This window comes from Leopardus geoffroyi, chromosome A1, assembly GCF_018350155.1.
Source record: "Leopardus geoffroyi isolate Oge1 chromosome A1, O.geoffroyi_Oge1_pat1.0, whole genome shotgun sequence".
NCBI lineage: Eukaryota > Metazoa > Chordata > Mammalia > Carnivora > Felidae > Leopardus > Leopardus geoffroyi.
The window spans coordinates 18,068,951-18,081,826 of record NC_059326.1 but is presented as its reverse complement, the minus strand read 5'-3'; the positions used below and the strand labels follow the sequence as shown (position 1 = coordinate 18,081,826).

Below are 12,876 nucleotides of genomic sequence, written 5' to 3'. Positions count from 1 at the left end.
GGGGCCAGTTTTATTGTTGCTTTTACGGAGAGTCAGAATTTTGGGATTCCTTAATACAGTTTTACATCTTAACTAGCTAATTAATGTAACCAAGTCAGTATGTTCATCTCAGAATGAGAAACGTACAGTTGTGCTTTAAAACCTTCTTTTCTGTGCTATCAGCCTCTTAAATATCAAGTACATACATCTGGCTGTTACAGAGGATGGTGTTAGTTTCATTTTTTGCCTCTCACCTACATTCAAAAACCCTCGATGAAACTGCATTATGTTTACTTAGAATACACGTGACCATTTTTGTGCAAGACAGGGATGCAATGATGGATGCACATTTTAGCAAGCTTTTAAAATCCTGTTTATTACAGAGCCTGGTGTTGGTAGCTACTTAATAAACTTGTTTAATAACAAGAATAAGTAAAAAACAAAACAAAACAAAAAATAGTTAACATATATTGAATTCTAACTTTTATCCCAGATCATGAGCTCAGCAAATTTTTAGAAATATTTTTAAATTGTAAAATATACAGATAAGAGCTCATGTGGGGCACCTGGGTGGCTCAGTTGGTTGAGCGTCTGACTCTTGATTTGGACTCAGGTCATGATCCCAGGGTCATGGGATCGAACCCTGCACCAGGCTCCACACTGAGTATGGAGTCTGGTTAAGAGTCTCTCATTCTCTCCCTCTGCCCCTGCCCCTGCTTGCATGCACTCTTTCTCTTTAAAAAAAAAAAAAAAAAAAAAAAAAAGAAAGAAAAATTAAGGTAACGTATATGTAAATTTTAGAGATTTAAATGAATACTCAGGTACCAACAACCCAGTGTAAGAGAGCATTAATAACTTTGACAGATCTGGTGCCTCCCTCCTCAGAGATCGTCTTGAATTCCATGCTAATCATTTCCTGTATTCTCCTCATAGCTCTATCACATGTGCACCCATGATATACGACTGGTGTACATTAACGTACAATTTTACCTTTTACAAAAAAAATTCTATAAATGGACTCATACTCTTCTATAGTTTTTTCTTAAATATTATTTGAAAATCATTCATTTTTCAATACTGTAGAATACTCCATTATATGGATATATCTAAGGACACCTGAGCTAACAGCAGTCAGGAAAGGCTAGGCTATGCTGAGGTAATAACTCCTAAGGGGAGGAAAAAAGACATTCCAGGATCAAGCCCTAAAGTATGTCAACTTTTAAAAGTTGTATAGAGGCAAAAGAACCAGGGAAGGAAGTCAAAAAAGGGTTTGGCCTGAGAAATAGAAGGAAAACTAGTAGAAAGTGGTACCACAAAAGCCTGGAAAACAACAACAACAACAACAACAACAACAGTATTTCAAATAAGGATAGTGAAGAATCCATTGGATTTGACACTATATAACAGTAGGAGGATCTCATGAGGTTTAGTTGTGCTGTGCGGTGAGAGGCTGAAGCCTCACTGGGATACTTTAAAGACACAATGGCAGGGGAAGTAGAAGACAGCAGGTGTCAACAACCACAAAAAGAAGCTGAGAGATGACGGTGTTGGGATCTGCAAGGTGCAGAGTTGTTTGTTTGCTTTAAAAATATTATCAACACTAGAGCACTGTATGTGCTACTGAGGATAATCCTCGGGACAGGCCACGGAGCTGTGGGAGCAAAATGAAGGGATAACTCAGAGACAAAAGTCTCTGAAAAGGTGAAAAGAAAGAATCCAGAGTGCGAAGGAAGGGAAGAGCCTATGACAGGACGAGGAGCAGTGTCTCCAAGGCAGAAGGAGGAAAGACGGAGAAGGCGAGTGCCAGATTCGAAGGTAGGAAAATAGGGGAGCTTAATCTAACAGCTTCTATTTTCTCTATGAACTACGAAGGTCTTTACCTAAGAGTGGGGTGGAAAGTCATCTTGAAAAGCAGAGAGATGAGTTTAGCCAAGAGATGGGAGGTAGAACTACAAGGCAATACTGAGTGCCATTTGAAGAATGTGAACATGAATTTAAAAAGTCAATCAGTCCATTTATGTGATTTTTCTCAGGTAACGTTCACTTGTTCAAGTTCAGGTGCAGAGAAAGAAACCGAAGAGAAACCTTCAATAAGAGAAGGTTTTTGCCAGGCAAATACTTTTCTCTGAAGAAAAGGCTGACACGTATTGACTAAGGTTATACTTAAGCCACATCAAAACAGTTTAAATTGCAAACTATGAAGTCTATGGCAAACACAAGCGTTATGTTCATGGATTAGCACATACAGTCTTTTGTTTTAACTTTGTGCTCAAGGTTATATTGATAGTACATTCTGCTCACCCATCTTTCACTGCTTATCTCAACTTCGCCCTACCCTGTACCTCCCTTTCTATTTGTACGTTTTCTGGAAACACAATGATGAGATATATAAAAATACTGCAATTATCACTGTTCTAGAAATAGTTTTAATATGTTGAGAAAACCATGTAAAAAGACAAATACACCTTTTTCCCAGAAAACAAAGGAATTCACTGATGGCAAGGGAGCAATCTTTTCTTCACAGTGGAAATAAATTATATGAAATTTAAGCTCTTGATTTATATCATACTTTATTTTTTATCTTTTCTATATCACACATACTCATTGAAGGAAAAAGACTGTGAAAGCTCAGATTCATACCAAAAGAGGTAAGTAACTGCTCTGCCTCCAAAATAATCATATTAATATAAACAATTATAAATTTCAGACAGGTGAACAGGCCACGTTCTATAAATACTAACACATTATACATTGCATATCATATAAACATTAGTTTTATCTTACTACTTTGCAAAATATTTTAACTTTGTCCATTTTTTCCTTATGCCTCAGTTTTCTTGCTTGTAATTTAGGGACTGACCTCTTTTTATAGATTTGCCAGAAATTAAGATATTTTGCTAAGAAGAATTGTCTTTGAAATCTTATCAACAAAGTACTGAGATTTATTTTTTTGAAAAACAAGGTGATTCTGAATCTTACTCATAAGTAAAGTTCTAAATTCAGAGCCCCAATCATTCTCTGTGAGCCGTCACCAGGGGGACAGATACACCGTCAATGAACAATTGCTACTCAGAATTTTCCCGCCTGCGTTAGAGCAGGTCATTATTTTTTTGGTTTGAACAAGAGATAAAATTTGTAGTTGGCTGGGTTTAGAGCTCATATTATGTAAGAAGTATCTATTGTTAAACACTAGACTTACAGGCATATAGGATGCCTATATTCCTAACGTCCTTTCGAAGTGCTGAACTTCACCGTGAGTTCAGTCCAGGGCGCGCACAGAGAGAAATCCACCCTGTTTAAATTACTTCTCTCTCTTTTCCCACTTTTTGCTACGTGTCTGTTTCTGCTCCTCAGTTTAAATATATCCACTCACATTAGTAACTAATAAGAAACCAAATTAATCTTTAGGTAAAGAGACGTTATGTCACATCTTCATGACTAATTCTTCAGTTTCAACAAGTTTCTTATGTATGATTAATTTGGAACTGATGTCGTAAAGAAAACTCCCTCAAACTTCTCATACTTCTTTTTTCCATACATTTATATTCCCGAAAACTGCCGAACCGGGGAGGTGGCTTGCAGAGAACCGAGCATCTCTACGTAAGGGGCAGATACAGAGCAACACAACCCAGGTCAGCATGAAATTACTTCCTGTTATTGTGACCAAAGAAATTATCGAGACCTACAAGGAAATGATACAAAGAGAATCATAACCGTCAAATTTCAGAGCAAAGAGCACCAACTGAAGAACAAGAACACCTTCCGAGTTTTAGGGGAGGCGATATTTCGCTGACACATTCAAATAAGAGGATCAGGAGAGAAGTGTCTGCACTTGCTGTGGCGATCGGTGTAGAATGCTCTCCGGATCTTTGTATTCGTTGACTGGATTCATCACAGCGGCATACACTTCCCCATAGGCTCTGCAGACTAATTCTGTAGATTGTTTTATGATCTGCTCTCTAGTGATAAGCAAACAATATGTGAACACACACCGGAAAGTAAAATACTAAGGATAGTCAGAAGCTTCATATTTGAACCAATGCATTTCACTTTCATAATTATCACATACATACTACAAAGAAATTATTGTACAACCACACAAGTTACTTACTTTGGTTTGGGGATAAAACACACTATTTTATATTCGTTATTTATTCATTGTTGCAGACGGGCAGGGACTATGTTCACAGCTGTATCTTTATGATTACTAAACAAGAAATGGAAACTGTGACCTATCATCAATGTGCTGATTTTGCAAACGTGACTGATAACACATTAACCTTGAAGAAAGAGGCTCATAATTATTCATACTTGCCAATACTTCAAACCTCAGAATAACTTACAATATACTGTCCTTTCACATATATATATATATACGTATATATATATATATACGTATATATATATATATACATATATATATATGCATATATACATATACATATACATATATATACTGTTATATATACTGTTATAAATATATATATTTATATATATACTGTTATATATACTGTTATATATACTGTTATAAATATACTGTTTAGCTCCTACACTAGTAACCACATTTTAGATTTCACTTATATTGCCGCGTAAAATAATGTGACACTTGCCTACAATAGGTAACAGCATTTTCCACAAAGATCATCTCTACATAAGCATATAAAAGAATAAAACCTTTAAAAAAATTTGTTTTAATCCTTATTTGTTTTGAGAGAGAGAGAACAAGAGACAGAGTGCGAGCATGGGAGGAACAGAGAGAGAGGGAGACACAGAATCGGAAGCAGGCTCCAGGCTCTGAGCTGTCAGCCCACGGCCCGACGCAGGGGTCAAACTCACGGACTATGCGATCATGGCCTGAGCCAAAGTCGGATGCTTAACTGACTGAACCACCCAGGCACCCCTTTTATTTACATTTGTTTTAATAAAAATAACGTATAGATCTTTAAATGTCCAAATAAATTTTTAAAAAATCTCTTTCAGTAAATATAGACTAACTCCAAGTGGATTAGAAAGCATTTTTTTTTATTTTTTTAATGTTTACTATTTTTGAGAGAGAGAGAGAGAGAGAGACAGAGTGCAAGCAGGGGAAGGGCAGAGAGAGAAGGAGACACAGAATCTGAAGCAGACTCCAGGCTCCAACCTGTCAGCACAGAGCCCGACACGGGGCTTGAACTCACCAACCGCAAGTCCATGACCTGAGCCGAAGTTAGACACTCAACTCACTGAGCCACCCAGGTGCCTCAAAGAATAAAAGGTTGTAAATGAACTGAAGCAAATTTTTTAAAAATCTGGCCAGAAAAAAACAGCACTGGGTGCATTAAATCTGCATCAGCTCTCTCTACGTTTTCACGACATTTACTTCATACCAGCCTCAGCTACTTCTATTCCTGTATCACTGTATCTAGTGATAAAAACAGGACTTTTTTTCTGATTTTCACAACTCAATTTAAAGATGTCTTTCAAGCTTTACTCCCAAACCTTCTTTTCTAGTTGTTTCTTCTTTCTGTCAGTGGCATGGCCACGTTTCGTTACCTCCATTCAGACCCTAACAAACTCTTGTACGGAGTACAGAAAAAACTCCTATCTGGTCTTCCCCTCTTGAGTCTCTTCCACATTCAATCTACGGTAAGCACTACTGCTAGATTAATCTTTCTCAAGCGTACCTTCTATCCTGTCCCTCCCCCACCCAGGGCCTTCCTTCAAGGAGCGTCAATGGCTTCTTCTGGTGCCAGAGAAGTCAAAATCCCTCATTCTGCCATTTAAAACCCTTTAGAATACCTTCCGTAGCACAACTCTAATCCTGAGGTCTGGATCATCAGCACCCTGTTCCGATGGGGTCTCAGACTCTTGGTGGGGTGAAACAACTTGCCATTTCCCTAAAATTGCTAAAGCTTACATAATAAGAGTGCGTAGAAGAAAGTTGCGCTGAGTAAATTCTCTGAGCAGAGTGGAGTAATGCTTCTGGCTATGCTACCTTTTCATTGGAAGGGAGGATGGTAAAAACTAGTTTGGAAATCTACTTGACCAGATGAGCCTTCCAGATATTTTTGATCTCTTAGTGATCATTCCTATAATTAACTGAACTTAACAACAATTGCATAGATATGATGCAAAACTATTTTCCATACATGAAATAGATTAAAAATAGTATAACCTGGCATTTTATTTTATTTTTTTTTAACATTTATTTATTTTTGAGAGAGAGACACAGAGCACGAGTTGGAAAGGGGCAGAGAGAGAGGGAGACACAGAATCCAAAGCAGGCTCCAGGCTCCAAGCTGTCAGCACAGGGCCTGACGCAAGGCTTGAACTCACTAACTGTGAGATCATGACCTGAGCGAAGTCAGACGCTTAACTGACTGAGCCACCCAGACATACCTATCAACTGGCATTTAAAAAATTTGTTAAATATGATATACATTTGATGCCCATTTTGCAACATGTCAAAAACAGATTTCTGATAGAGTGTTTTTTGTTCTTTACTCAAAGCAGCAAGACAGATTTTTGGGGGGTGTATAAAGCATCCATTACTTACACCTCATATTCTAAAATCTATACTCAGTCCCCATTACTTATACCTCATACTCTAAAATCTATACTCAGTCTGTACATAGTGTGTTATTTGTACCATATAAAGAATACAAAGAAACAAGGCTATTCCCTCTCGTAAGAAATTTAAAATCAGAATACAGCACAATGAATATTAAATATAATTTTTTTTAAATCCAGAGTAACTGGTAAATGTAGAATGAGTTGTTGAAAAATATAAAGTAATAAATTTTAAATTTTAATCTCAAGTCCAAATGATGAAAAAAAATTTAAATTTATTGAAGTTTAGTTGTAACCCAGGGCATGCTTCTATTTATAAGCTAAACTAGCTTACAAATGTCTACAACTCACAATGCAGCAGAAAAATCATTACAAATCTGCAATGGAGAAAACCAGAATAAAGCAATACTGCTAAGACACAAATAAATAAAATCAAGACAATAAGACCAAGTCAGAGTTTATCATTTATTTTCAATGTTGGTGTTTGATAGTATAATACAGTTTCTCATTCTGCTCCTCAGTTTAGGAAGCTACCAAGATAGGGAAGGGATTAAAAAAATGAATACGGCTGTGCTAAACAAGATAAGAGAGAGACACCAAAGCTCATGGAGAAAGGAAATCTTTCATGCAGTGGGGTGAATAAAGGGAAGGCTATTGTTAGCCAATAGGAGAGAAATGCAATGGAAAGAGAGATTCTCCAGAGCGAATCTGAGTCAAATCCAAACTGTAAAGAGCGGGGAACTGTGACTGATAACGACTCCCCATTCCTGGACAAATGTAAGAGTTCACTATCACTACCAAAGCCAGGTATAGAGTCATATACTCTCACACTCAATGCTTTGTTTCCAGTGAATCACACACAGTAGAGAGAAAACAGTACAGGGATGGACATTATTGTCAGAAGACCTTGAATCTAGTCAAAGCTCTGCCACTCATTACTGTTGCTTTGAACAAGAAATTTAGCCTTTCTAGGACTAATTTCACCACTGTCAGGCAAAATATTGAACTTAATACTTACAAGATACTTTCAGTTTTTAAATTATTCCATTGAGGATTAAGAGCATTTTAATGATCTGCTGGTGAAAAAATAAAAACTCGGGTGCCTGGGTGGCTCAGCTGGCTGAGTGTCTGGCTCTTCGTTTTGGCTCAGGTCATGATTTCACGCTTGTGAAATCGAGCCCCGCATCGGGCTCTGCACTGAGTGTGGAGCCTGCTTTGGATTCTCTCCTCTCTCTTTGCCCCTTCCCCATTCGTGTTTGTTCTCTCTCTCTCTCGATAAATATGTATAAAAAAATAACAAAAAATAAAAACTCTATGTGCCTATCTAATTTATACACATACGTACATATGCATACATACATACGTTCCTCCCCCCCCCCCCACGTTATTTTGGGGAATTGGGTTTCTTAAATACTGATGTATAATAAGCATATCAGTTATCTGTACACAAAATGGGAGGTATCTGAGGTGCTAACATGGGTTTACTTTCTTGCCATTTTACTATCCCCTCCTCTTTATTTATAGTGCTAATTACTATGCAATTATTATGTATCTTTTATCTTAAAAAGTATATATGTATATCTGTGTATATATCTATCTGTTTGCCTGCCTGGTGTCTTGGTCCAAATTATTCACTAATATCATTTATAAAATACAGAGTCTCAAATAATGATGAATCATTATAGTGACAAATAATGTTTAAAATGCAAGTTTCAGGTATTCTCTAACTAAATACAAAATCACTGAGAAATCATCTCAGCCATACGCTTCTGAAAACTCGGAACGTGCTCATCTGTTGATCACCTCACGTACAAGAGGGAAGAAAAGCAGTATGTGTTTTCAGTAGTGTATGCTGAGCACTGGCGCGAGCACGGGCATTCACCTCAGATCGCCCGCCACACTGAATTCTGATCAGTCACAGCCAAGACCATAGGTGGTGAATGGAGAGTACCTTTAGAATTATTTCTACAGGTTAAAAATCTGAAGACGAGTCCTGCTTTTCACATAAGCAAAAGGGCCAGTTGAAAGGGAAAAAAGAAATATTTGGATGCAGGCTATGACCATCTATAAAGTTAGACCGCTAACTGCCTTGGTCTCTTTACCACCATGAAAATCTCATAGGTGGTCACTTATCAGGTGGTGCCCTATTGGTCTTTGGACAGTTTAATAATCCTCACAGTGCAATTATAACTTTCAAATAATTAAAAACATGACTCACACAGATAAAAAATGAAAGAATGCCAATGACTTAATAACTCCTTAATGAGGAACTACTAAGATGGTAAAGCTGGTTCACAGAACATTCTGAGGAACTGGTCATTTATAGGCATTTGAAAAGGAAGGTTAGAATAAAACATGGGTTCACGTCTCCCAGAGCAAAAAAATACATAGGACATGAAGTAGCATGGGGCCTTTAATCATCAACAGTAAGCTGAGCATCAAACTATGATACATGCCCCTAAATAATTAAATAATTCTCGAAGGGCCTGGTAACAATGCTTCAGTGTGACCCTGAAAGGACACGTTGCTCTCCCAGACCTGATCTGCCCTATTTCCAAGTTTTGAAAAATCTTTCTTACATTTAGAAAGTAGTTTGCTATACCAGTGTATACATCAAAGATAATAACCATGCAGTTAACTACTGGAAAAAAAAATGGAAGGAGATGAGGATATTATAAAACTGGAGGGAAAAGCAGTATTTTTCTTAGGCATCAGAATACCATGCATTAAGAAATTCAATGTGTCCAGTTATAAATGTTACAATGCCAAAAATTTATTATAAATGTCAGAAGTACTAATAAAGACTAATATATAATTAAATGGAGATGCCACTCATTTTAAAACAGATTCACAAAACATTTAAAATAATTAGTTAAAGCCTTTAGCTGTGATAAGAAATGAACTGCATACTTCCAGAATCAGTAACCTTGTCATTAATCAGTACTTTAGGATTTTTGGTTGCCATAACAACATGACACAACTTTCATCATTACCATAAACCCAGCATTTCTAAAAATAGCTATTTCAACAGTCAGGCTCTGTGATCACTAAAATTGAGCTTTATTACAGAACCACAGTTAAGAGTGCAATCAAATGCATCACAGGAGAGAAGGTATTAACAGCTTAAGTCTTGGAAAACGAAAAAGAAAAGATGATAATGTATTTAGGAATAATAGATGAAAGAATTTTGATTTTTCTTTTATCATAATACCAAAACCAATGATGTCACAATGGATCAAGTTGATTTTTATCCCAGGTCAGCTTTCTGTCACTGACTGTAAAATTAAAGTACATTTTACATAAGACCAAACCCACATATCTCATATAAGTGTTAACCTATCACATATGCAAATATTTTTGAGCTTCCTTTAAAAATAATAGTATAATCTCAGGGCCCCTGTGTGGCTCAGTCGGTTAAGCGTCTGACTTCAGCCCGGGTCACGATCTCACAGTTCGTGGGTTTGAGCCCCACATCGGGCTCTGTGCTGACAGCTTGGAGCCTAGAGCCTGCTTCGGATTCTGTGTCTCCCTCTCTCTCCCTGCCCCTCCCCAGCTCATGCTCACACTCTGTCTCTGTCAAAAATAAATACACTTAAAAAATAATAATATAATCTCAACATAGAAAGGACTAATAAAAATACAGTACAGGCTAGTGTTAAAGAGAATAGACATTGGAATCAGAAATAGTGGATTCAAATCTTGGCTCTGCTTGCTTCTGTTTGCCTTTGGTTCAATTATTTAAACTTTCTAAGCGATGTCTCCACTGGAAAGAGGAAATCCTAATTCATGGGAGGATTAAGTGAAGTTAAAGAATCAATCTGGTTGAGGTGTTCAGATTGATTACACTGTAGGAGTTGGGGTGGGGCAAGGGTGAAAACAGAATAGTTCAGAAGCTAACGTGGTAATACAGGCACAAGTGACACTACCTTGGACCAGAGTGGTGAACTGTGAAGATGTTCAAAAGTAACTAGAGTCTCCTCTCACGTACTTTTTTCTAGATAAACATTTAATAAAGTGGTTCTTTGAGAATTATGACTGAAGTTATACGGAATTTATTAGATTAACTGTATCACATAACCAGTTGGAAAAGAATACCATGTGACTGTTGGAACGCTGAAAATCCACAGCAAAACTCACACTTAATGATGAAACATCCGAAACATTTTCATTAAAATTCAAAGTAAAATATGCACACTCACTATTACATCTACTATTTACCTTGGAGTTCTTAACCGATACAATGATTTTAGTCATAAATATTGAAAAAAAATTAATAAAACTCATTATCCTTAGCTGTCTTCACCAAAAACTAAACAACTGATAAGTTAATAGAACTAAAATAGTTTAGTTACTTGGCCAGATTCAAAATGATCATATGAAATTTAGTACATTTGATATACACCAGCAATATCTAATTAGAACAGGTAACAGAAAATAAAAGATCTTATCATAATAGTCACAGAATTATTTCCTAGGAAGAAACCCGATAATATAGACAGAAGACTATATGAGGAAATTATAAAACTTTATTGAAAATTCTAAAATATCTGAATAAACAGGCATACCATGTTCATAGATAAAAATATTCACTAGTGGATTATACCCATTTCTTTTTTGCTCATTCTTACATTAGCTTGGTGAACGTTTTATAGGCACTTGAAAAGAATGTTACCTTCTATAAATGTGTGTGGTATTCTATGTGTATTAGGTTTGATTGTTGGCATTGTTCAGTTCCTTTACACCATGTCAGATTTTTGGTTACTTTTTCTAACAATTACTGAGAGGGGTGTTGAAATACCTACCTACAATTGTCAGTGTATCTATTCTTCCTCGATTCTATGAACTTATACTGCTTATTTTTTGAAGCTCTGCTATTAGATGCACATATTGACAATTATATCTTCTTCATGAATTGATTCTATTATTATTGTAAAACGTACCTCCTTATCTTTGGTATCTGTCGTGCAGTCTAATTTTTCTGATACTAATACAACTACTTTAGCTTTGTTACGATTTTACTTTTAAACTATCTGTATCCTTACTGTTAAAGTGTATTTCTTATAGACAGCAGACAGTGGGCCATGCTTTTTCATCTAAGAATCGAATCTGCCTTTTAACTGAAGTATACAGTTCTTTTACATTTAATATAATTATTTATAAGGCTGAATTTAAGTCTATCATCCTGCTATTATTTTTTTTTTAGAGTTTCCCCTTCTATTCTTTTCCCTTCTTTTTCTGCCTTGTTTTGATATAATTGCTTTTTTAGCATTCTATTTTATCTTGACTATTGGAATGTTAGATAATTTTGTTCATTTGAGAGCTGGCTGCAAGGTTCACAATCTACCTTCAAAAAATATTATATAATAACCTTGTAACATCATAAATATGTATTTCTACTTCCTTCCCACTCCATCTTTTGTGCATTTCTTATACATTTCATTTCTATGTGTTAAAAATTCCACAATTCACTGTTAGTATTTTTGTTTTAAACGGTCCACTACCTTTTATATTTAGCATTTTCTGTACTCATTATTCCTGTGTTGATCTGAGTTTTCTTCTGGTATTCTTTTCCTTGAGCCTGACAGACTTCCTTTATCATTTCCTACAGTGCAGTATACTAGTAATAAGTCCTCTCTACTTTTGTTTATCCCAAAATGTATTTTTTGTGCATTGAGTTTGAAAGATACATGTGATGAACACACAAAGTAGACATTTAAAGATGATATTCTATTGCCTTCTGGTTTGCACTGTTTCTAACAAGAAGTCAGTAGTATACTTAACCATCGTTCGAAGCCTATACACAATATGCCTTTTTCCCTCTGGCTGCTTTCAAGATTTTTCTCTTTATCCCTGGTTTTCAATGATAAGATGATGGTATACTCTGGTATGGTTTTCTCTGCTGAGTTATTTAGCTTCTTGGGTTGTGGGTTCATGTTTTCCATCACATTTGGAAAAACTTGTTTCATTTCTTCAAATTTTTTCTGACTCATTCTTATTATGACACTCCAGTTATTATACCTACTTTAGTTTGCTTAATATTACGCCACAATTCACTAAGGCTCTCTTCATCTTTTTCTAGCCTTTTAATGTTTTCTATCAGTGCGTCAGTTTGGATGGTTTCTACTGTACTCTTTTCAAGTTGACTGATCTTTCTCCCTGGGGTGTCCAACTGAGAGTTAAACCCATTCAGTCAATTTTTCACTTTAGATGTTACACTTTTCAGGTCTAGAATTCTCAGCTCTAAAATTCCCTATTTCTTCTCTCAGTATAATAATGTTTTCCTTTAAGTCCTTGAACACACTGTAACTAGCTGCTTATCAGGAACTTACCTGCTAGTTTTATAAACTG

General features: G+C 36.1%; 1 protein-coding gene across 2 annotated transcripts in view; it reads right to left on the bottom strand.

The window, feature by feature from the left end:
- Positions 1–2,532: 2,532 nt before the first annotated feature.
- The window catches only part of COG6 (component of oligomeric golgi complex 6), an 88,897-nt gene continuing 78,553 nt past the window's right edge, over positions 2,533–12,876 (bottom strand). For both annotated transcript variants that reach the window (XM_045474920.1, XM_045474918.1), the window contains one exon: positions 2,533–3,938. In XM_045474920.1, the coding sequence (XP_045330876.1) occupies positions 3,791–3,938 (148 nt within the window). In that variant the 3' untranslated portion in view covers positions 2,533–3,790. The remainder of the gene's footprint in view (positions 3,939–12,876) is intronic.